The sequence below is a fragment of the Salarias fasciatus genome, chromosome 16, assembly GCF_902148845.1.
Source record: "Salarias fasciatus chromosome 16, fSalaFa1.1, whole genome shotgun sequence".
NCBI lineage: Eukaryota > Metazoa > Chordata > Actinopteri > Blenniiformes > Blenniidae > Salarias > Salarias fasciatus.
This window is the reverse complement of record NC_043760.1, coordinates 28,718,432-28,743,749: the sequence shown is the minus strand read 5'-3', so window position 1 is coordinate 28,743,749 and position 25,318 is coordinate 28,718,432. Positions and strand designations below refer to the sequence as shown.

The window sequence follows — 25,318 nt, the reverse complement described above, 5'->3', positions numbered from 1 at the left end:
AAACAAAAAAAACCCCAGTAGGGTGAAAAAATGTTTTCACGCCCGGCCGGCGCGCTGGCAGGCGCGGCTGTGTGGGCGCACGAGGCCGCCGAGCGCCGCATCAATGGGACACGGCCCTGGAGTCTGGCCAACTCCGGCACGCCGCACAGAAAGGAAAGAGCTGGCCTCTTCAAAAACCGGGTTTTGTCTCCGTGTTTTGTGCCTCCGCTCGTCCAACCGCCCCAAAAATATGTGAGGTGACACCGGGGGAGGCGGAGGGCCGCTCCGACCGACCACTGGACCCAGGAAATTATTCTCCTGCGAGAGGAGGAGGAGGAGGATGAAGAGGAGGAGGAGGAGGGAGGAGGGGGAGGAGGATGAAGAGGAGGAGGAGGAGGAGGAGGAGCCGCCCTCCAGCCGCTGGCGCCCTGCAGAGCGCCGCTCTCCCTGCGGCTCCTGACGGCCAGACGCCACGCTCGGGGCTGATCATGGCGCCGCTGATGAACGAGGGTCAGGGTCCACGGCGGGGGCGTAGCGCCCCCCGTCGGGGGACACAGAACACTGCCTACATGCTGTGCCTCAGTGCCTTTGAGCTCACTGCTGTTAAAATCCATCATCTAAACTTCAGTGATTCATCCATATCAATAAACGTGACCAGTATTTCCTGTCATGGAAGGTCATGTTTGGATTAATCTGATGACTTGAACCGCTGATATCAGCGTAATGCTTTTATCATCGGCCAATGAATCTACCTTTTAAAGACTTGTGTTGAGTATTCAACCCTTTAAACTTCATTACATTGAAATAAATACCAGGAAAAGTGAACTTTGGAGCTGACGGTGGAGCTGATTCATTTTTTAGAGTCACATTCAAACATTCCACACAACTCGCCATCTAAAAAGGACAAACTATACTTTAGCAGTTTAACAAACTGACTGGCTCCATGTTTGAAAGTGGTCATGCTGTTGTTTGCTTTGGTTTCATGTGTGCCTTGTCACAGTTTTAATCATTTAAAGTGATTTATCGATCAGATCAGATAAATCATCCGTATCAACCAGCAGCGGGAAAAATCCCGTGGCGTGCCTGGATTTTAATAACGTACAGGGATTCCACACAAACAGCAAGACTCTCAGCTGTTCAGCGTCAATGGAAGACTGGTTATCAATAATAACAATAACAATAATTTATCAATATTTTACGTACTAATTGTCAACATCTATGTAAAATGCTGGTCAGACTGCTTCAGTCGTAGCTTTCGCGCATGTGTTCGGTTGGGATGCTAAATCAGTCCCGAAAACATTCTGCAGCAAGACCATGAGAGCCGAGACACTCCGTGAGGACTATTTTAGTCCAGAAGACATACCAGGGGTCCTGCGGCCGATAGCGGCCTCAGCAGAGCCGCCGAGGTCAAGATGGAGGAGGAGCCGCCACTTCCTGGTTCCTCTCCCAGAGGGCGAGCGGTGACCTTGAAGCTGTGTCCTTGTCGTGACCCCGGGCCGCCGCCGCCGCCGCTCTGACCCCGGCTGCTGACAGGCCACGCCTCCTCCCGCCCCGCGGCCCGCCACCTCCCCGATAGCGCCGCCTGGCCCAGTGTCCCGTCGGCCTGGCACCTTGTAAAAACGGGACGCGATAGTGAAAAGGTCAGAGCGCCGTGGGGGAGGTCGCGCTGTTAGAGGACTTTCTCAGGCGGAGTGAGTCGGTCCTCCGGCGGCACGACGGCGCTCCGCTTTCCAGAAGAAACTGGAAACTCAAGATGCGTTTTCCAGCAGGTTAACACAACGCCTCAGTGTTCTATTAAAACATCATTTGATCGTCTATAAATATGAAAATCGCTTAACATTCACACTAAGCAGCTGATTCAGACTCAACTCAAAATTCAGAGAACGCCTCAGAAACGGGAGCTGCCTGACAGAAAGGACTTTGCAGGACGATAACTGTGTTGGTCTTCAGAAACTGTGCTGGAGCAGCTTTTAAACGGTGGCTTCGGGGCTGCTCGCCCCCGGTCCCGCTGGGGACCTTCGCTCAGGCTGACTTCCTCCTGCCTCCATCTGTAGACGTGAAGACGTTCAGCAGCTGGTGAAAACGCGGAGCACCAAGTTCAGAGTCCAGGGAGTTCAGGGAAAACAACAGCAACGTCTTCCTGGCTGCAGACCCCGAGAAGACCGCTCAGCACAGAGCTACAAGTGGAGCTGCTCGAACACAGTAAAACCATTAAGACACTCTTTACACTGCAGGCCAACACTGAAGGGGGCGGGGCTTAAAGGACAGGGCTTTAACCACGAAAACCCTCACAATTCTGAGACAAGAGGAACAGATAATTAAAGGTAGAAGTACTGAAGAGTGTTGTTGAAAGAATCATGGAGATAACTTTTGACTGAAACCAGTTTTCTTTCTTTCTCTGGATTCGAGCGAGGGACCTCTGGAGATTTTTTTTCCGTTGTTTTGTGGATTTTTTTCAGGTTTTTTTGTTTTGGAGTTTTTGCTGTTGCATTGTGGAATGTTACTGTTCAAATGTTTTTTTTATGTTGTGACTTCTTGCTGTTGTGGTGTGGATTTGTGCTGTTGCATTGTGGCATTTTGCTGTTGTGTTGCATTTTGACTTGTAGCCGTTATGATCTTTTGCCTGTTGTGTTATGGCATCTTGCTGTTGCGGCGTGGATTTTTGCTGTTGTGTTGTGGTTTTTATTGTTGCGTCGAGGCTTTTTGTTAAGTTTTGATTTTTTTTGTTTTTTTACTGTTGCATTGTGGCTTTTTGCTGTTTTATTGTGGCATTAGCCCTTCTGGTCCAGCGTACCCACCACAGGTTTTTCTTTCTCTTCTTGCTGAAGGAGAGGGTTTCTCTTGTCTGTAACAGTCGGTGCACTGAGGCACTTTACACTCATTAATGTTCACTGTAAACAGAATGATGGTCATGGTACTGTAGAGGTGGAAAACCTTCAAGTTGAGCCAAAACATTCAACATCTCAACACAAATAAACCGTCACAAACTGACCTTTAATCCTGCCTGTGTTTAATCCTCTCTACTGATGAGTGTCCGTTCATTCAGCTCCGGACCAGAACCAGCGACGAGGCCGAGCCGCACAGGTCCAGACAGCAGCCAGTGGAGGGTTTGTCCAGGAGCCATTTGTACTTATTAGCTTAACTATGTAATTTTGCATGATCTGGACACAGGAAGAGGGAGAGAACTGCTCTCAGACCAGCTGACAGGAACTCCAGGAAGACTGATTGGACGCTCAGGGTTTCGGGTCACTGTATCTGCAGTAATGACAGTACCTGGACCTGAAACCCAAACGCGACTACCCGGCAGTTAGAGGTCCCCGACTGCAGGTCTGGAAGTCCTGGGGGAGACTTCCCAGCTCCGGCTGGAGCTGGGCCGGGGAGAATTACGTTTCCAAACCTGCTCCTGTAATTCTAACCAGATCATGAGAACTATTTCAGTGAACTGAACCGTCGCTTCGGTGTCCAAGTTTTCCACAAACAAATGTGCATCATGAAGGAGTCCGGTTAGAAAATGAAGTTGTTTATTGAACATGACTGTCAGCACATCAGCCCACACACATGGCATCAGACTCGAGTCACAGTCACTCACTTTCAGTATATACAGATAGGCACATTCACATTAGGCGTCGCAGCCGACCACAGCGCCGGCCGCCGCCTCCGAGTCCAGCAGGAAAACGGTGTTTTGGCTCCAGGCGTCCAACTAGATCCACTACGGCTTGCTCCTGAAACCTCACGCTGCAGCTTCAGGCGCTTAAATGCAATCGGGCGTACAAAATAAGAGAAAGACCTCTCTAGATAAAATAAACCTCTGGACGTGAATTCCCTGACCTGGTTCACCGCGCTGGAGAGTCGTCATGTGGCCTGTGCACCGAGGGAGCGCTTCAACTGAGAACTTCTGAGACATTAGTTGCGTTCGTGGGAGTCAAAGTCAACGTTTGACGGGCAGCAGCATTTCAGACAGTTTACGAGGACTGACGGTGGAAACACACACTTGGAAAGTTAAAGTTCACTCTGAATATTCTCCTCGTCTCCAGCAGACGGGAGAAAGTAGAAAACAAATCCTCACTTAACTTTAATTTGACAAAACTTTAATCACAGGCGACAAACTCAAATGAAACTCAGAGTAAACAAAGGGATAAATTAGAAAATAACGGATGGTGTAACTCAGAACAGAAGCTTAATTCATAAAAAAAAAAAAAACCTTTGTTTTTGCAGTTTGTAGTGGCAGCAACCTTCAACAGCTCAGACGGTAGAGGACGCCCGGCACTGCTGGGTTTGTCAACTAAATGAGGCTGAAGTGACAAAAAAAGACGGGACAGGAGCAGGACTCAACAAAAAAGAGGAAAGGGACAGAAGACGAGTGAAACTGATCCACATCCTTCATGCAGTTTTGGGTTTCTTCACAGATTAAAGAGGTGCAGGGTTCAGTGGATGAAGGAATGGACACCCTTAAAAATCCAGACATGACAGACAGTCCAACTGATTGAGAAATAAATACTGGGCCGTGTTAAAAAAGGCTTCTGAGGAGGAGCGTCTGGAGCTGGAGGTTCCTGCAGCGCCCCCCTGTGCCGGATCAAGTCCATGATATTTACACTCCGAAGCTCCGAGCAGGCTGAGGACGCTGTAATGCTACATCGCATGAGTGACGGTTCCCTACAGTCCTAGAAAGAAATGCAGCATGTTGGTAGGTAGGATTCCCCGGCGCCGCGGCCGGGCCAGTCCGGTCCGGTCCGGTCCGCGGTGCCGGTTTGCCTGAGAGGAAGAGCGGTGAGCGACGTGGTGGGAGGGGATGGAAGCAGCCCAGGCTGAGGAGACGAGGGAGGACACGGCGGCTGGAGGGAGAGACGACCGGGACGGGAGCCTCTGCAGGAGACCCGGGCTCAGGCCCCAGACCAGAACCCTGCTGGGACAGACTGGTCCTTCTACTCAAAGGCGCCTGTTCCAGAACAAAGAGGGAGTCTGAAGAGTGCAGCAGGAGGGTTGGTCTGTCTGCTGGGGGGGGGGGGGGCATGCTCACACCACCCGGAGCTGACTGAAACCAACTGGAACTGGGCTTATTAGGCGAAACAGTCAAACCAGGAGCTTCTGCTTCATCGTCTGCCATTTAGTTGTTTTTCCCAACAAACGAGAACATTTTCCAAACCAAGCGGGTCCAAACGAAGCTGAACGTTGCCGAACGGAAGAGTCTGACAGTGAGGTAGAGGCCCTGATGTTCAGAACGCCGTTTTAATCACCCGGGGAAACCGTCGTATCAGGTGTTCAGAGGGAGACTCTGGAGCAAACTGAACCGCTGAGATCTGATGTGACCAAACAGGTGGAAGTTGTGAGACGTTATTTAATGTGAGCAGCCTGCTCTGCTGTGTCCACCCAGCAGCAGCAGCAGCTCCTCCTACTTCCCTCCTTTATGGTCGGCATCCTGCCCCCTCCCCCCCCCGTCTCCTCAGCCAGTTCTCCGTCTCTAAACATGTCTGCACTGAATAAAGTCGAAGCGTCTCAGAACGGTCGTGCTGTGAGGACCGACTGTCTTCTACCTGATTTGACTGTAAGAACTACAGCTTGTCCTCCTGTGTCCCTCACTCCTGTCCTCCCCGTGGCTTAGCAGAGTGTTTGAGTCCAGGAAAATTTGCTTTGAGGCAGAAGTGGACAATTTGTCGCGGTCCGCTGTCTGTTATGGACGTCTCTCACCAGGAGGACACAGCAGACCATGAAGACCGATCAGAGCCCTAGAAGACAACCTGTCCTCCTGCTACTGCCCCCCGATGGCTCCGCCCCCCTCCCCCTCCCCCTCCTCCTCGTCCTCCAGGTGCTTCTCTGTGTGAATGTCCCTGACCAGGAGGACCCTGATGAGCAGACTCTCCAGGATCTGCTGCTCCAGCGGCGAGGAGCTGAACCACAGCGGGTCGTCCAGGCTGCAGCCCGGGTCCGGCTGGACGTAGAAGACGTCCAGGTGTTCTCGCAACGAGGGCGGGCTGGGGGGGGGGGGGGGGGGGGGACAGAAAGACAAACGACCACAGGAGAGAGGGAGAGGCGGGGAGGAGAGTGAAGGAGAAAGAAGACAAGGTTTCAGTGTGAGTTTCCTGCTCCTCAGGGGGAGGAGCCTCCTGCTCCTCAGGGGGAGGAGCCTCCTGCTCCTCAGGGGGAGGAGCCTCCTGCAGCCCCTCCTCCTGCGCCTCCGGCCGGCTCCAGTCCTCATCTTTCACAGGTCAACACCGTGTTTCAGGATGTGAACAGCAAAGAGTTTTAATCAGCGGACTTTCAACAACCGAACCGAGGAAGGGAGGCTCAGCTTCTACAGGGTCACTGCTCAAACCGGGGTGTCAAACATAAGGCCCGAGGGCCAAAACCGGCCTGCAAGAGGCTCCAATCTGGCCAGTCCCCCAAGCAGAGAAAAAGATTTTTTTTTTTTAACATTTCTTAAGAGCAATCAATTTTATTCTATTCTATTTTCTAAACATTTGACGGTACTTTCCTCCAGAAAGTCTCATTAAACGGACGTCATGTTGAAGTAATCCTCCATAGTCGTTGCAATAGACTGATGAGAAACATGTCCCCTCATCTTCATTAGCATAAACTGGCTTTAAGAAGTTACTTCGGAGCTGGGATCGAGTATAAAGGAACATGAGGGGAAACTTCAAGATCCTGAAACCAGTCCAGCTGCTGGTCGGCTCAGAACTCACCACTTAGATCTGTAGAGCTCATAGAGGTGACACTCGTGCTTCCGGACCCGGCAGGGTCCATCCGAGCCGCCCGAGTCCTCGTCGGCGTCCCGACCCATGTCCTCTGAGCTACGTTTTCTTTTTCCAGACACCGTTTGCTCTGGAGGACAAAAAACAGACATCGAACAGTCAGCCGCCTGGAGACGCCACATAAACACCGTTTTTAAAGAACAACAAGCCCATTAAAGCTGCAGATCAGGAGCACTGCTCACAGCAGGGGGCAGCGCTGAGCACAAGAGCACAGAGCTGAGGCATGGTGTTGTGGTCTGGGAGGAGTGCGGCCTACCGTGGTGGTCCTGAGTGATGGAAGGCACGCGGATGCAGACTGTGGTCTCCTTGGTGACAGGATGGACGGTGTCGGGGCCGTACACGTTGGCGAAGGAGAGGCGGAGGTGCTGCTCCACGGTGCGCAGGCCGAAGTATTTGGTGTTCAGGTAGACCAGGGAGCGCAGCAGGGCGGCGGGGCTCTGCTCCCCCAGCTGCCGGCTGCTCCACAGGCTCTGCTCCTCCACCCGACCCCACAGGGAGCCTGGACACAGCAACAGCGTTCCGTCAGCACCGCCTCCCCCCCCCCACCCCCACGTGTCCCTGCAGAGATCTGGAGCGGCTCTGCCGTCCCATGAGGCCACATGCATCACAATGGGGGGCGGGGCTAAGAACCCAACATTTCTATTGGCTGCAGGAGCAGGAAGCGGCTGCATGAGGCTGCAGACATGTGGCCGCGGCTCCCAGGCAGACAAAGCAAAGACATTCAACACTCATTAATCCGATGAGGGGGGTGAGGGAGCCGTGGGGTTCTGGACTCACCGTCAGGAAGCACGCTGGGCTGCCAGTTCTTCAGGACCCTGTCCAGCTCCTCTCCAAACTGCTGGTAGCACGGGTCGCTGAACAGGTCATCCGTCCGGCCTTTGGCATGTAGATGCTGGAAACATTGAAAGTGATTAAGGCGCGCTCGGTCCTGCTGGTCCTGCTGGTCCTGCTCGGTTCTGCTGCGGAGCGGAGAGTCCAGGCTTCAGTGTCCTCATATTGAAATGATCATCACTGCTCTTCAGGATGTGAACAGCAAATGTTATAATCACCGGACACAGAAACACCGAAACCTCGAGCAGCAGCTTCAGGAGAGGAAACACGCGGCCCAACCCCCAACCCCCACTCCCCCGCTCAGAAAAAAGCCTGAAACACATTCCAACCGGTGAACTTCACACAAACAGGATGAATCCAGACGGACAGGCTGGTCTTACATGGTTCTGACAGAGAAATCCCCCGGCAGAAGACCCGGAACATTCCTGAGCTCTCCGCTGCAGCCATGCTGCTGCTGCTGCTGCTGCTGCTGCTCACATGTGAGGGAGGAGCGACTCTCTGCGCACCGCTCTAACCGCTCCCTCTGCAAACACTCACTCCAACTTTAGTTCCTACCTCCCGACTGACTACAGGAAGGGGGCGCCGAGGAGCGCTCACTCAGATCTCTGTCCATTTCTTCAACAATCGGCCACTTTTCCCTTTCGTGACTTTCGATGTGAGATTAAAACGAAGCAGACGGGGAGTTTTACTTTTCCTACACTCACACAGATGTTGAGTTTAAACATCTGTGAGTGTAAACATCAAACTTGGCAAGACTAGACTTTACATTAAAACTAGCACATCTGGCCAAATGCTTGGATTAGTTGTTAATAGAACATTTGAAGCCTGATGTTATATATATGAGCCAAGGCCTCGGACTGCTGTGTCTCCAGCACAGGTGGGTTTCTGCACATTCTGGCCGCTGACCTCTGACCTGTGTCTCCCACTAAACTGCTCTCATCCACAGATCTTCAGCAGCGGCACCAACCTGCTGGATCCCCAGGCAGAGGTAGAGGACGCTGTCCGGAGAGTAGCGCTCGCCGCTGGGCCGGCACACCTCCCGGACGAACCTGGCCAGGGCGGCGTTCAGCTCCCCGGGACTCAGCGACAGCAGGCTGGACCTGGGCCGGGCTGCGGGAGGAGAACGGCGGCAGTCAGCTCGGATCGACGCCCCCCCACGTTAACCGGCTCACGGTGGAACGAGCGCCGACCCGCCGAGCAGCCGTCCTTCGCCGTGGCGTCCTGCGTCTGGCCGGAGGGAGACAGGGCCCAGCGCCTCCAGGCGTTGACGCCGTACCGGGCTCTGAGAGGCAGAGACCGGCCCTCCGACGGCTTCCTGGACGGGGGGGAGGACGGGGACGAGTCCTCGACGGCCTGCCGCTTGCTTCCCTGAAGCACACAGAAGCATGACATGGATTACCGGTTGGCCTGGGTCCTCCAGGGACCAGGGTCCGGCCGGGCGCTCGGTGACACACACCTGCTTCCGGGGTTTGGGCTGAGGAGCCGAGTCCTGCAGGTCCTCCTTCTCCTCTGCGAGGACTGGAGGCAGGGAGAAGCCCAGGTCTTCGTCCATCCCCTCCAGAGCTGGGACCGGTTCCGAGGCTGAGACGGGGAGGAAGACATGTCCAGTCACTGATTCCAGCAGCGGCGGACCACTTCAGAGCCACATCATTAAGACCAGCCCGCCGGCTGGGAACCGGCTCCGCCTCCAATCACCCGTGCAGAGGTGTTCACCTTGGGGGAAGTCTGCCTCCAGGTCCAGGTCGGGCTCATACTTCTCCTCCTCCTCCTCCTCCTCTTCCTCATCCTCCTCCTCCTCCTCCTTCTCTGGGCTGCTGCCGCCGGGGGGCTTCTGAAGCTCCGCCTCCTTCTTCACCTTCACCGGCTTCACGTCTGCAGGAGAGCCGGATTCGTCAGTCACCGTCCCAGCAGCGCTTTGGAGACTATTCCTTAAAGCTTCTGCACACAGGTCTCAACAGGAGGAACCTGGTGTGTGAGGGCCGACCCGGGCCTGGTGTGTGTTCTCTCACCTGGCTTCTGCTGCTCGTCCACACACACCTGGTCGGCCTCCAGCTGGTCCTTCAGCTCACTGATGGTCTGGAGGAGCTGCTCTGCCCCCTGCAGGCTGGTGGGCAGGAAGACAGGCACCGGAACCTGCAAGCAGCACCAGCAGAGTCACCAAACCACCAAAACCTCTTCCACGGAGAAGGGAGGTCCGGTCTGGCCTGGGGGGGTTTGAACCGCAGCACATCTTATCACAGAAACGTTTCTTTTCCACTGCCTCCCGTCTTTTCTTGCTCGTGGTCTTTAAGAAGCAGATGTGCCGTGGTATGATGGCACAGCGGTACGGCGGGATAATGGTGCAGTGGCGTGGTGCTGCAGTAGTAATGTGGTGTCGTGGTGCAGTGGCACAGCTGTACGGTTGGTGCAGTGATATGGTGGTGCCCTGGAACGGTGGTGCAGCGGAACAGTTGATGCAGTGGTACGGTGACATAATGGTGCCCTGGTACGGTGGTGCAGATTTGTTTTTGTAGCTTTTGCGTCACGTGGCGGGGGCGGAGTCAAATGTCCTCCACCATGGAGAACCACTGCTCCCTGGCCAACGCCGGCCAAAGAGAAGCGAGCGGAGTGAGGCCAAGACGGCGGCAGTGGAAAACAGTCAGTAAAACTGAAAGACGCTCCGTTTCAGCTTTTTTCCAGGCCGTCCCCGAGTCCTGGAGTTTGTGTTCAGACGGTCAGCTGACTGAACTTGGCCTGGGGTCCGTCAATAACACCGAGATCCATGACGACCGGAGGTCTTACCGGCACGGGCAGGGGGGCCGGGGTGGGGGTGACCTGGGAGTACATGTTCATGGGCACGGGGATGAAGACAGGCACGGGGATGGGCACCGGGACGAACTCCCTCTTCACGCCGTCGTCCACATCTAGAGACACAAAGCCAGCCGTTCATTCGGGGACTGCAGCGCCGATGGTCGGGGCCCGGCGTCCGGGGCCCGGGGCCCGGCGTCCGGCTCCTACCCGTCTGCAGCAGCTTGCTCTGCATGTGGGGCTTGCAGTAGGTGGCCTTGGTCAGCGTGAGCGGCTTGCAGAGCACCGCCTTGTTCTTCACGTCTCGCACCAAGCCTCCGGCGGCGAACGGCGCCGTGCTCTGGTTCACCATCTGAGACGAGAACGGTCCGTCACTTTTCCTTCCGTCTCCAAATGAAACCGAACAAAGAGCTGCGACACAACGCCATGTTCAAAGATTCTGAAATAACAGCGCTGAAATGTGAACAGGTTGACAATAATATGGAGTGTTGGGCGACAAAGAGATAAACATCATCAGGGAATAAAGAGGCTCTGATGAATCTACACAGAAATAGATCCTGAATGTCCCACGTGGGACGAATCAAGTCTCGTCTCGTTAAACATCACATATATATGTAGGATGGACATTTGATTGTCTCTGCTAAAGTTTAATGACTGTGACGTTATCGACGCTGCTCACTGAATAAAAGAATCAGTGGAGACGTCACCTGTAGAGAAGCTGATTCTGCAGGAAGGAACAGAATAAATCCACTTCGACCACATCAGTGTTTTCATTCACTTACCCCCATTTTGGCTGCCTGCACCTCAAACCCTGTGAGAGGAGATGAAAAGCGTCACATCCTTAGCTCTGGACGACACACACACACACTGATACACACACAGCGTACCCAGGCTGCTGTTCTCGGGGCCCTTCTGCGTCACCATGATGGGCTCGTTCTGCTGGCAGTAGAACTTGAGGAGACACTCCTGGTCGCAGAACTGCTTCATCTCCGCCCTCCACATCACCGACTCCGTCAGGTTGCCCTGCACCTTGCAGCAGTCGCACCGCGCCGCCTGGGGGCCACAGACAGGGCGGGTCAGAGCGGCGACGCGCGGCGGTCCGGCCGGCGCCGAGGCGTCCCGGTTCTCCAGCGCACCTTGTAGTACCAGTCGTGGAACTTCTTGGCGCAGGCGTCGCCGCAGAAGTCGCGGGTCAAGCCGCCCAGCTGCCGCGTCACGCCCCGCTTGCACAGCTGGCTGCAGTGGTTGCAGCTCACACACTTCAGGCCCAGACGCTTGATGAAGTCCTGCTTGAACAGCAGCTTGCAGCCTGGAGGCAGCGAACACACACACAAACACACACACACACACATCAGACGGAACGGCAGAATAACCACAGAAATGCAAACAAGAAGACAATACACGCTCTGAGGACGTGGAGAGACCGCGGTTCAGACGGTGAGATCTGCACCTTCGCTGCAGAACGGCCTCTTGACCCCCGACACGTTGACCATCTCATGCAGCGTCTTCTCCTCCTGGCAGTACTCGCAGAACGTCACGATGCAGTGCAGCTTCTTGTAGTCCTCGCAGCACGTCTTACTGCAGAACTGGTAGACCTTATCCTGAACACACACACACACACACACACACACACACGGTGAATCTCTCTCTCTCTGCGCCGAGCCGTCGGTGAATGGTGAAGACGTGCGCTCTCGTCGTGGAACTCCGCCCACCTCCCACTCCAGAGTCTCGGGCTTCAGGCTGAACGCTCCTCGACAGTAGTTGCATTTGAGCTGGACGGTGTTGGCGGTGGAGACGGGGGTCTGTCCGTTGGTGGCTGGCTGGAGCGTGGCGTTCTGCAGGAGAGGAGGTTCACACGGCGTCACACACACCGCCAGGCTGGCGCACACACACACACACAGCGACGGCTCTCTGTCTTCATGTGAACGGGGAAGTCTGTGTTTATCCGACTATTTGCTCTTTTTTCTGGCCTTAAATCACTGGGTGTGAACGGAGCCAGTGGGGGAATGTTTGCAGGTAAGGTAAGTCTGAAATGTGTGGCTGTTCTCGGCTGCACGGCGTTTCCCTCAGATGTCACAGACATCACGAATGCAGGCTGGGACTTAACATGTCTGCCCTGGTCTGAATACCGAGCGAGTCCCTACCTGAAACTTGGTAACGCACTGCGAGCTGCAGAAGTTGAGGATGTTGCCCTCTGGCAGCGTGGCCTGGTACTGCGGTAAGGAGTTCCTCTTGCAGAAGTGGCAGGTGGGCTCTGCGTCTGCACACAGTCAATGAGCGTTACCACAAACCGCGAGGACTCATGGGAAATCCGGTGGCTCAATCTGAGTCTAGAAGGACTGCCTGGGCGTCCGTTTCGTGCATGCTACGCGTCTCCGGGGACTCACTGAGGAAGGGGGCGGACACCAGCTTGCCCTTGTTCATGCAGCTGACGGAGCAGTAGGAGCTCATGACGCCGGCGGCGCCCAGGCTGTGGAGAACCTCGCCCGTCTTGATGAACGTCTTGCAGGTCAGGCAGGTCGCCAGTTTGCTGTTGGCCTGTGACAAAACGGAAACGAGGAGAGAAAAGATGTCAAACTACAAAGAGAGCGGCGGCAGGTGGCTGACGCCGGGCGCTGCGCTCGCCGCCCGCTACCTGTCGGAACTCCTTGATGCAGTTCTGGCAGCAGAAGCGTTTCTGCTGGCCGTCCACCAGCACGAAGTGGTTGGCCGAGGCGCGGCTGGGCAGGTAGTCGCCGCACTGCTCGCAGCAGTTCATGATCAGCCCGTTGGCGCGGCGGTACACGTTGAAGCACGTGTCGCTGCAGATCTTATGAGTCACGTTCTTGAAGCTGACCTCGTGCCGGATCTGGAGGCCAGGGCGGGAAAGCAGAGGAGGCGAGGAGGTGTGAGGAGGTGATGTGGTTCTGGAGAGGACGGAGGACGGAGATGGGAAGCACGCACTGACCTCCGTCAGCTTGCCGCAGACCGTGCATTTGGTCTTGAGGCCCGACTTGGGCGGGTTCTGCTTGTTCTCGTACGCGCCTAAGCAGCCGGTGCTGCAGAACTCCTGGAAGGACTCGCTGGAGTCCACCTGGGCCACGATGGTCCCCTTCATGTTGGTGATGTCTCTGAAACACACAGGACACACAGCCGGGGTCAACGAGCCCCGCCTCGTCAGGACGGAGGACGGACGGTCCCGAGGAGACGGACTGACTTCTTGCACATGGTGCAGCTCTTCTTGGGGGCGGGCTTGTGTGAGAAGGCGGAGAGACAGGTGGTGGAGCAGAAGAGGTGGGTGGAGCCTTTGCGCTGGTAGGCCGTCTGGCCTTTCTTTAGAGGCTTCTTACAATTAGCACAGGTTACCTGCAGCGACGAGAGACCAGACTTCAGTACAACGCCTTCAAACCATCACCATCATCATCATCATCATCATCATCGTCCTGCTGCTGCTAACACAGGAACAGTCCAACAGGCCCGCGCTCAGCTGAAACAGTAGTTTTGGGCCTGATTCTCTTAGAAACCATCACTTCCGCCCACAGAGAGAAACACGCCACAAGCAGGAACCTTAAAGAGCGACCCTCAGTCGTTTCAGATCCGCCCAGAACCGAGCAAGGTGTCACTTTAGAGGTTTCTTTGAAAAGTGCAAGTCTAATTTTGACAAGTTCAAAGTTCAGAGTCTGGAGGCCCCTGCTGATCCAGACCACAGGCTGGTAAAAAACTGCAGCAAATCAAGAAGCAACATCCGAGCATCTTCAGCTTGACCCATCTGTAAAGCAAAGCAGGGCCCTGGTTAACCTGAACACTTAACCCTGTTTACACAGCAGCGTCTCAGAGAAAACCAAGACATTTTTAGAGTGTGTTGGTCTCCATGTTCTCCATTGTTAATGTGTGTATTGATCAATGTTGGACACCGTTTTCAGAGTGTTGCCATATAAACTCAGACCTGCTGTGAAGCAGTAACAGAGCCGCTGTGTTTTCAGCTGAAACGCTGCTGTGTAAACGGGACGGCAGCATCCAGCAGCGCCTCCCCTCTGATCTCTGCTTTCTGTCATTATCGATGTGGAGACTGGAACTCCATCTCAAGGACTAGATCTGGAATTTGGGTCAACATGTCGCTCCTCTTTTAGCTGTTAAAATTCGACTGGCGCCGATGGAAGAAAATCCCCGCGGAGACGCTTCATGACATGAAGCAGACCGGAGTCTGCGGACTGCTTCTGCTGGGGCTCACGCTTCCCGTCCAGCTTCAGCTGCAGCGCCGCAGCCATTCATTTTACATGAGAGCGAGCAGAGGAAGCGGCAGGGCGGCGCTGGCGACCTTGACTGTCCGGGGCTGCGGCTGGGAGCCCGAGGACGACGTGGACGAGGAAGACTGGCCCGCGGGTTTGGGGAGCGAGGTGGCCGGGGACGGCGAGTCCACGCCGCTCTGTTTTTGGTTGCGAGGAACTGAAGCGGACTGAGAGATCCAGGAATCTGAAAGCAGAGGACAGTCGGAGTGAGGCACATTGCTGCGTTCAGGTCAGGATCTCTGAATTCCCTACACTCCTGTCACAATAAGACGGTCCGGATTATCGGTCTGCGTTCCTGTTTTCAGATAAACGAGGGTATAGGGGGAGAGGAGGTCTGTTCCAAATCAGACCGGAGCGTTTCAGAGCCACGAACGAAAAAGATTCAAGGCCAAATGCTGAAAACTGGCTATAATGTGATCAGCAGAATGACTGCACCTCATCCTGAACCGATTCAGGAAGGATGGATCTGAATCTGAAATCCGACGATGAATTAAGAAGAAAAGGAAGAATAAAGAGCCAGATCACCGAATAAATGGAAACTTCACGGTGAAGCAATAAAGGACATAAAGCACTGGAGGTAAAGAGGGAGACCAGCCAGAGAGGCGACGTCTCCTCTCACCTGTTCTGTTGTGTGTCCCCGTGTCTCCGTTCTGTACCAGGGGGCCCGGGCCCCGCCCAGGGTTGAAGGAGGCGGTGGGCCGACCAGATGGGTTGTCTGGATTCAGGCTGAACGCACTGCTGATCTGCAGGCCGTTCTCCTCTGCCTGGCCTTCACCCACCTGCACGCACACACACACACACACACACACGCACGCACACACACACACACACACACCAGCGTTAGGCTGTGAAACCTGCACTGACTAACTTCAGCTGCTGAAGGAGACGGCGTCCAGAGCGAGACTCACCGGCGAAGCCGCCGCCTCCGCCTGCAGCGAGGTGACGGAGGTGATCATCAGGTTCATGTCTGCCTGGACGTCCGCCGGGTGCGGCGGCGTGGCCACTGCAGAGACGGCGGCGCCCCCCTTCTGCCCGCCGGGGCCCAGCGTGGTCACGCTGGCGATCCTGATCTCCGAGTCCGGCTCCGTGCTGCTCAGGGCGGCTGGGGAGTGCGACGCCGACGAGCCGGCGGGGGGCGCCGGCGAGGGGGGGGGACGCGTCCCTCTGCTCGGAGTCCTCCTCGTCGTCGATGACGATGGGCTCTGCCGCCGCGCTGGGGGGCTTCGGGGGCGCCGCGGCCGCGCTGGAAGACAGGGGAGAAGCGGGGCTCTTGGGAGGCGTCTCCGCCGCGGACATGTCTGCTTCGGGCGGCGCCGTGGCGGCGGCGGCCGGCTCCGTGCAGTCTGTGCTGGGCGTGTCCGTGGCAGGTGGCTGGGGGGCCTCCTCCTCCCCGACCAGGACCACGTCGTCGTCGTTATCCTCCACGCCGCTCTCCTTTGTGGTTTCATCTTCTGTTACCATGGAAACGGGCTCCCCGGGCTCCCTGGAGGGAGGCGTGGCCTGCTGCTGGGGGGAGGGAGTGGCTTCCATGGGCTCCACCCGCTCCCCTGCCTCCTCCGCCACGACAGGGCTGGGTTCCGACTCCCCGTCCATCACTGAGGCGTCCACCTGGACAGACAGACAAAGGGCAGCTGAACAGGTGGCCCAGGTGTCCCCAGAGGACGGAGACGTCCCGCCCACCCCCGCCCGCCCGGTGGAGACGTCACCACCACCTGCTCTGCGTCGCCCTCAGGGCGGGGCTCACAGCTCAGAAGAGAAACTCCGGGTTCAGTCCTCCGTCCAGTCTGGTTCTGAGGAGCAGGACTGCATCCAGTCACCTCAAACCTAAACTGCTTCGTGAGGACACCGGCCTTTCTGACCCCTGACCCCCGCTGTCCTCCTGTCCACACAGGAAGGCACAAACCGCCGCCAATAAGACGTTAACGTCATCCACTCTGGAGCTCTTTTAAACACAGTCTTTAAAACCTGAATTTAATCTCCAAATATATGATGAAGTTGTGAGTAAAAGCGAGCTTTAGAGGTGACTTTCTCCTGGTTTTCAGTCACACTGAACCAACATGAGATGCCTGATATGAACAAAATATCAGATATTTTATAAAATTACAGTTTAACCTTGATGTTTAGATGGCAGCCCTTTGACCGGTTCCTTTAAAGGGGACATATTATGCTAGTTTTCAGTCACGTCACATCGTTCTCAGAAGCCCAAAAAACAAACTATTTAAGTGTGTTCGCCCCAAATTCATCCTACGTTCAGAGGCTAAGGCAACACATACTACTATAAGAAACTCTTCACAAAGTGGAAAAAGCAGAACACGTCCCCTTTAAATTTCACCTGACTGAGAAACAACTGTCCAGAGACTGAAGGCCTGTGGAGAACAGCCAGACCTCCAGCCGTCTGAAGATGTTAATGTTGATACACTGATGGGTTCTGTGCGTTTTCAGGACGTCGACAAACATCAAGTTTCAGTCTGGATCTCGTACCTCAGACATAACAGTCCGTCCAGGCCTCCTGGTTTTAATCTGCGCCGACCTCCCACAGACGTACAAAACACTTTAATCAGGTTCATAACACAAGACACCAGCAGCACAGAGGTCACCTGCCGACCTCTCCTCTCGCTCGGGGTACTGGTACAGCCAGAGGTACCCCTCCACTGTCTGAGACCACTTTACCGCAGGTGCTCCAGTGTGGTCCCAGCCTGAGGCCCCGCTTCCACCTGGTGGTAAAGTATATCTTTAAAACGCCAGTGACGAGTCCAGTGGGCAGTGGAACAGGTCTCGATACGTCTCCACTCAGACCACTTCCTGAAGCGATTCACCACCGGCTCGCCAGGGTATTCAGAGCCCCCTGACCTTTTCCACATTTGGTCACACTACAACCACAGATGTAAACAGATTTCATAACACAGAACAACGCAACGTGCTGCACGACTGTGAAGCAGCAGGAAAATGATTCAGGAAACTAAACGTTAAAATGCTGTGTGGTGGAAAAACAAAACACTCCACAAGACCCTGAACACACCACCGTCCCCACTGCGAAACACGGTGGAGGCAGCATCATACTGCAGGGCTGCTGCTCCTCAGGACGGACAGTGAGGCTGGTGATGGCTGATGGGAGATGATACTAGGCGATCTCAGAGGGGAACCGGTGAGAATCTGAACACCTGGAGGCCGGGACCAGCAGGGCGGCCGGGAACGTCCGAGACCCCAGTATGAGTCCTGAATGACAGAGGAGATTCTTCCACGTTTCACTGCCACTACAAGCTGATTATTGAGGGACGGTAGCTGCTGCTGCAACATTCTCAGTTTCTGAAATGCTGCATTACAACATACTTCTCTAAAACACGACGAACACAGCCGAGCTGCGTCTCCACGGCCCTCGTCTGTGTCCAGGCTGTAGGTCCGCCGGGGACGGACGGGTTTAGGGAACGAGCAAACGGCCGTTTTTCTGGCAGGTATAGAAGAGAGTAGAATACAATAGAATAGAATAGAATACCCATATTATGATTCTGGTTCACGATATTTCACCACATAAAGCTTCAGTGCAATATTCACCATGATTTAAAGCATAGCACCATGCTAACAGGCTAACAGGCTAACAGGCCATCAAAACATGAAACGCTGCTTACTCTGATGAAAGGATGAATGCTAACAGGGAAGAATTGCTTCTAAGGTGTATTTCTTGCTATTTCTTGAAACACATTCTTTAAAGTCCTTAGACCAGCAGTCGTCATTACTGAAGAACTCCACCCTCTGCCAGTCAGCCCGCCACCCTGCACTGCACCCCTCCTCTCACTGGGCTGTTTCAGTTCATCCGTTTAGCTTAGCATTGGCTTCCTGAGCTCCATGTTTCGTCGGCCTCCAGTAGTGATCACGGCGTCTGTATTGAGTCCAGTAGTTCGTTAGCTCTGTAGCCTCCACATATCCCAGCTAGCTGCGGATGCTAATGTAACGCAGACAGTCACATGACCGCCGGGCTGCTTTTCTGTGGGGTTAAGTCTTCCAGCTCTGCTTCTGGCTCTGCTGAGGACAGTTCCAGCCACGTTTCACTGAGTCTTCATGCTGTCGTCGGACAGCCGCCGTGTCTGATCGATGAGCGTAGCTGGTAGCTCTGCTAGACACCAAAGCTTTAAAGATCACATGATTCCATCGACTGATCGCCGTCTCGATCAGCCCAGCTCCTCCTCATGCTGACATGGATCAGGTGGAAAACGTCCTAATGCACCTCGGTCACCAGGGTCAGACGAGCTAACCTGCCAGGTGAGTGTTCGGCCATAAACAGGAAACATCTCCAAAACTCTAAAAGCCTCTGCTTCTTAAACACTGCTGCAAAAGGTGCTGGAGATCAGGGGCGGGGCTGGACGGAGGCTGGGTGGAGGCTGGGTGGAGGCTGGGTGGAGGCTGGATGGAGGCTGGGTGGGGGGTGGGAGGAGGGTGGATGGACGCTGGGTGGAGGCTGGATGGAGGGTGGGTGGAGGCTGGGGAGGCTGGATGGAGGCTGGGTGGAGGGGGGGTGGAGGCTGGATGGAGGGTGGGTGGAGGGTAGATGGGGGATGGAGGCTGGGTGGGAGGGTAGATGGGGTGGATGGAAGCTGGATGGAGGGTGGGGGCTGAGGCTGGGTGGAGGCTGGATGGAGGCTGGGTGGAGGCTGGATGGAGGCTGGATGGAGGCTGGGTGGAGGGGCTGGGTGGAGGCTGGATGGAGGCTGGATGGAGGCTGGATGGAGGCTGGGAGGAGGGTGGATGGAGGCTGGGTGGAGGGTAGATGGGGGTGGATGGAAGCTGGATGGAGGGTGGGGGCTGAGGCTGGGTGGAGGCTGGATGGAGGGTGGGTGGAGGCTGGATGGAGGGTGGGTGGAGGGTGGGAGGAAGGTAGATGGGGGTGGATGGAAGCTGGATGGAGGGTGGGGGCTGAGGCTGGGTGGAGGCTGGATGGAGGCTGGGTGGAGGCTGGGTGGAGGGTGGGAGGGGGGTGGATGGGGGCGGATGGAGGCTGGATGGAGACACAGTGGAGTGTTGTGGCAGCAGGAGTGACGGCTGGGAGGGTGAACAGACACGGAGGAGCTGCTACGTGCCTGCCCAGCAACGGAGCGGCGTTCCCCTCCTCCACCTCCTCCTCACGTCTCTTCCCTTCATCCTGCTGTGCTCCGCCCAGCCTCAGCCCCCACCCTCCATCACCGAGGGCCCCGGCGTGTTTCTCTTCCCCACCGAGGGGCCAGACTCGCACTGAGCCCATCAAGCGGGACAGATTATGACAGCTGTGCAGATTAAATGAGCCGGCGGTATGTGAGGTTACAAAACCAGCAGCACCGCCGATATCTGGCCGAATGCGAGTTCAATTCCTGTATTTCCAGAATTGGTGGACCACCGATTGGTTGGATCGTTGAAATTCTTATACAGAGGAGGATGCAGACGGCCCTGTGTGGCCCGCGAGCTGCCTCTTGCCCGAGTCTGCTTCACACAGCGACTCTCCTGTTGCCCCTGGCAACTGGTGAAGCTACACCCTGGTTGCCAAGGCAACAGAAAGGACCACCACCACCACCACCACAGATTCTGTGTCTGTGATCTGGGTGCTGTTGGGTTTGCCATCATTTCACGATATTAAAGTAGGTAAGGCGGACTCCAGACGCGAGGCTCTCGGTGTGAAGAGAAACTCGCTGCTTCAGAGTCACACCGATCCGACGAGCTCCAGTTGGATGAGAGAGCAGGTTCAGGACCAGACGCTGCTGGAAGGGTGTGTGTGTGTGTGTGTGTGTGTGTGCTTTCCATCAACGCCTCCTCCTGGTGGTGGCTATGGGACATACATCACGTCTCTGCTGACGGCTGCAGCTGCAGCTGGCTGTCTCCGGCCCAGGACGCGTCCCGACAGCCCCCCGGGACAGGGCGGCCTCACAGCACCGGAGCACAGATCCAGAGCCGCCCCAGAGGGGGCCGGCTCCTCCTGTCACTGCGGTGGCCATTTTGGTCCCACAGCGAGGAGCAGCAGCTTCAACGCCACTTTTCAATATTGCATCATAACAGAACCATCAGGATTCAAATCTATTCCAACGCGTCGTTTCAGGAACGCCGCCGGACTCCGGCGCCGCAGATTCCAGCCGGTCTCTGAGGAGCGGCGGCGTCCGGCGGGCGACCCTGCCGTCCCCAGGACGCATCACATGGCTGCAAACTAGGACATGTCTTTCTATAACTGGTGATGCTTCCTCTCGAAAACTATCAAGATGTAAAATCCAGCAGCTTTCAAGATCACACAAAGACAGGACCGGCTTTGTTTACTTCCCCTGGAAATTTATTCAATGTACAGAAGAACTGACCGAACTGACCGTGTGCCCAAACAGGCCGTTCAGACAGCCTCCCTTCATGACGGCATGCAGGGCGATAGCCCCGCCCACTGGAAGCAGCCCCGCCCTCTGGAGGTGGAGCCACCGGCACAGCTCGCGCTGCAGTTAGCAGGAGCTAGCGTTGGCAGGAGCTAGCGATAGCCAGTGGGTAGTAACCGACAGCACATGCGACCAAGCTAACGCCGTCTTCCGACCGACGGTACCGGCTCGACGCGACTTGCATTTTAGAGCATTTCCACTGAACAACCGCTCCCGACTCTGACCAGTACCGGTCCCCAGGAGTCAGCACAGCCGGTCCCGTCAGGGGAAACGCGGCGTTAATAACATTCACACTACATTTTCAACTGTCCATCTCCAGGAGAATGATTCTGGTTCAAACTGGTTACACTGCAGTGTTTCTGAGCCTCAGCAACAAACCCACCACAAACATGAGCGCTCGGTACCAGGAAGCCACATTGTCTCCCGGGTTGCCAGGTCTGACTCACTATCTCCAGCTCAAACGGTGTAAATCCAGCCCAGATCTCAGTCTCTGCAGAATCTCAGGTTCAAACCATGAAACTGTTCGTGTGTACAAAAGAACACCATAAACACAAACTGCACTAAATAACCAGAGGATCAAGGTAAACAGACGCCCCAAGATCCCAACCTGCAACCCTGCTCTTCTCCCTGAGAGGGTCCTGGAGTAGACGAGGACAGAGGACAGACACAGAATCAGCCTGTTCTCAGGAGAACTCACCAGAGGGGCTTTCAGCCCGTCTGGACCTCTGGCTCCTGCTTGAAACACTCTAGAATGTGGGACCTGACCTCTGACCCTCTGAAGGAGGGTCAGGAGGTCAGCTGGAGTGACCTCTGACCAGTAGAAAAAGGCGCTGACAAAGCTGATCACTGGACTTTAAAATTGCCATCAGCTGGGCTCTCGGCTCTGTTGAATCTTTAATCTTAAAAAAAAATGTAAAACATTTTTCAACTTTCTTCCATTTTTTAACCCATTCTCTGGTGGACCGGACTGGAGTATCTTTCAGGCCAGTTGTGGCCCACAGGCCTTAACTTGGACACCTCTGTCATAAACATTTGAAACATTTTCAGGTGTGTGTGTGTTACTGAGGAATGCGTGTTTACTTGCTGCCCAAGTAGAGAAGAGAGTGTGTGTGTGTGTGTGTGTGTGTGTGTGTGTGTGTGTGTGTGACCTTTAAATTCAAGGTAAAGCAAACCGTGTCCAGCTCAGAGCAGCGTGTCAGGGGCGGACATGTCCCACTGCAGGACGCCTGGCGGAACCCCGGAGCCGCTGGAGGATCCGATCATGTGACAGGAAGTACAAGAAACCCAGAATGACATTGAAGACGCTGCTCCTGAGCGTCTTCAGCCGGAGGCTCGAACCGAGGAGACGCCGACAGAAAACCACTGCCAGAGGACAGAACCCAGAACCCAGAGCCCAGAACCCCCGGAAAAGAGAACCCGGGGTCCAGAACCCCCAGAGCCCCGGCCGGGGAGAGCCGAGCAGAAGCGCCCGGTCCTCACTCCTCCACACTGCAATGCAGAGCAGAGGCCCTGCGTCCACGTGCACGGAGGAAAACCACGATCTGGCGTTAATGAGCTCCGACGTGCAACCCTGCTCCCAACGCCAGGTGCACGCGCACGCACACGCGCGCACATATACACACACACACACACACAGAAGCTGGACTGAGTGGCTGCGCCACACCGACCCCCTCACATGGAGCTCATCCACCTTTCCGGTGCGACCAGAGCGCATGCAGCCCAGTTGAGGCGCCGGTACCGGTGGTGCCCCCCCTCCCCGGTGGCCCTCCCCCCCCCCCCGGTGGGTGAGCAGGTGGAGACACGCCGCCGGTACGACAAACGACTAATTACATGTTTAATTTACACGCCTGAGATCATTATATAAGTCTTATGTCACTGAGAAGTGATGCGTACTGCGCAGCCCCCCCTCCGTGCCCCCCCCCCTCCAAAAAGCCGGCTGGTGTCCTGGGGAGGCGCAGCCATCCGGTTACCTGGCAGCCTCATGCAGACTACCGCCTGCCCCCGTGAGAGGAGGGGCGCGGAGCTTCCCGGGGCCGCCGGAGTCCCCCCTCCGGCCGTGCCCTTCATTAGGACCGGACCGGCTCAGCCGGATCCGGTTACCGCGCAGACCCCCCCCCCCCCCCCCCCCCCCCCCCCCTCGTTTATTCTCCAGGAAAAATAAACTTAGCAGGTCCGAAACTTTGGCAGGGAAAAAGAGGGGGCTGGCGGAGCGCCGGAGTACCGGAGCCGAGCGGCTCCACGGCCCGGGAGGGGCCACGGCCCCGGCTCCGGCTCCGGGTCCCGGAGAAACGTGGTTCAGGGTGTTCCGTTCCCACCCCTGCCCTTCCTGGCGCAAACAGCCATTGGATTAGCGGCGGATCGAGGGGAGGAGAGCAGACACACACTGCGCCATTGTTGAAATACCACAAAAAAAATGTGCACAACTTACACGAGCAGCCGCAGAGGAAAACCCGCACCGAGGAGCGGAGAAACGCCGAGAGAGCTGCGCGCGCCTGTGTTTTAAACTCCTGCAAATGCGCCTCTCTCTTTCTGGACGGCTCATCCAGACGCGCGCGCGGCGCGCAGCCACTCCGCCGGTCCCGGTGGAGGAGCCCGGCGTGGAGGATACCTGGGAGCCGGGGGGGTTTAATTGGAAAGTTACCCCTGCACGGAGTCCACCCTGGCGCAATCAGTGGCAGCTGCGGCCGGCCGCCGCCAGGGGCGCCCTCTTCCCCCGTGTGTGTGTGTGTGTGTGTGTGTGTCACATGAACTGCCTTTATTTGTGTCACGGCGCTGGTAAACAGCGGCTCCGCGCCGCGTTCACGAGCGGCTCCGCGTGGAGTTACCGTTACCCTAGAGCCAGGTGTGAAGCCTTTATCATCAGACCCCCCCTCCCCTCCTCCCCCTCCCCGCACACCTCCCTCCCCCCCCCGGCGGAAAGCAGCGCTGCCTCTCCGGCCGCCATTAGGGAGCCAGCGGAACAATACCGGGGCGGCCAGAGGCGGCGGCGGCCGCGGCGGCGATGGGAGAGAGAAACCATCCCAATTTAACTGTTTAACGAGCCCCGCGCGAGCCTCCCCTTCCCCCACCGCAGGGACCCCCCCGACACCCCCGGGAAGTGCGGCCGGCGGCCCGCACAAGTTCCCCAAACTTTGCGCCATTACGCGTGGAAGTGAGCAATAAGCGGGAGGTGCGCGGAATTCGCTTACCGGAGGAGAGCTCGAAGCGGTGAAGCGCCACTTTTGTGCCTTGACATTAATCCCGGGGAGCGCATGCGCACAACGCACAACTTTCCACTTGGCCTGCAAAGATTGTCTATTGAGTGGATGACTCACGCGTGAGAGAGAGTCGAAACGGCGCGCAGGGTCGTGCGCAGACATTTCTGGGTGGATGGATTGGGGGGGGGGGTGTTTGCTTTTCTCAGAAGAAATTTCTGAATAACACCAAAAATGTGTTAAACAAGACATTATTGCATTAGGTGTGTTTAGATAAAGGAAAGCCATGCTCTACCCCGCTCACAACTAACTACATCCATCATCTTCTTCCACATCTGAGATTCTTCATGCAGGGTGGCCCCAACCCTGCCAGGTGGCACCGCCTCTGGTTTGGAAATATGTACAAAAACTGTATTTTCAGGGAGGTTTAGTAACAACCAAGGATGGCAAACATTTTAATATATTTCCAGCTGATTTTCTACCTGATTCCAGCAGTTTCATCCTTATGTTTCAGCATTTTGCAATCAATTCTGACATTCAGATTTCAAATATTTTCCAAGGGGAAAATTCCTTTAAGCAATGATCCACACAGAATAAACAGAATGCTCAATAACAAATAAGACAGAATAATAAATAAATTCATATTCATATGTGCAAGGCTTAACCATGACAGAATTAAGAAACAAAGCAAACACTACTTAACAGGGAGGAAATTTAGCCTTTTAATCTTTTCATATCTTTTCTAATCAGTTTTTCTGTGTTGTTTTTAGTTATTTGTTTTTTTTTTTTTTTTGTTTTTTGTATTTTTTTAATCTTCTCCCATTTTTTTTCTCATCATTTTAGAATATTTTACCATTTTGGGTATTTTTGTTAAATCCAAGAAATAAAAATAATTTTGAAAAAAAATGATTCTGTTGTGTAAATTACCAGTTGGTCGCTAAGCTAACAGCAGCATGAGCAGGAAGCACATCCCAGGCTGAACACAGAGACGCAAACAACCACACACACTCTCAGCCTTACCTGCAGAACAGACACACTTCGGTGTACCTCAAACCGAATCTCCTGCATGCACAGGGACAACATGCAAACTCCACACAGAGGAGCGCAGCATGCAGTCAGGAACCACACCTCTCAGCGGC

The 25,318-nt window shown here is 55.3% G+C and overlaps 1 protein-coding gene across 1 annotated transcript; it reads right to left on the bottom strand.

Annotated features, from left to right (window-relative positions):
- Window positions 1–3,478: 3,478 nt before the first annotated feature.
- zmym2 (zinc finger, MYM-type 2) lies at window positions 3,479–24,248 on the bottom strand. The gene is given in 26 exon segments (XM_030111574.1): window positions 3,479–5,948; window positions 6,657–6,795; window positions 6,982–7,224; window positions 7,503–7,617; window positions 8,524–8,666; window positions 8,747–8,924; window positions 9,013–9,137; window positions 9,270–9,428; window positions 9,566–9,689; window positions 10,338–10,459; window positions 10,554–10,695; window positions 11,126–11,154; window positions 11,231–11,396; window positions 11,480–11,652; window positions 11,794–11,944; window positions 12,056–12,178; window positions 12,488–12,603; window positions 12,731–12,881; window positions 12,979–13,191; window positions 13,291–13,453; window positions 13,540–13,688; window positions 14,641–14,795; window positions 15,231–15,390; window positions 15,520–15,762; window positions 15,764–16,219; window positions 24,174–24,248. Coding segments are annotated over 25 exon segments (4,146 nt in total). The 5' UTR covers window positions 16,205–16,219; window positions 24,174–24,248; the 3' UTR covers window positions 3,479–5,725.
- Window positions 24,249–25,318: the final 1,070 nt, after the last annotated feature.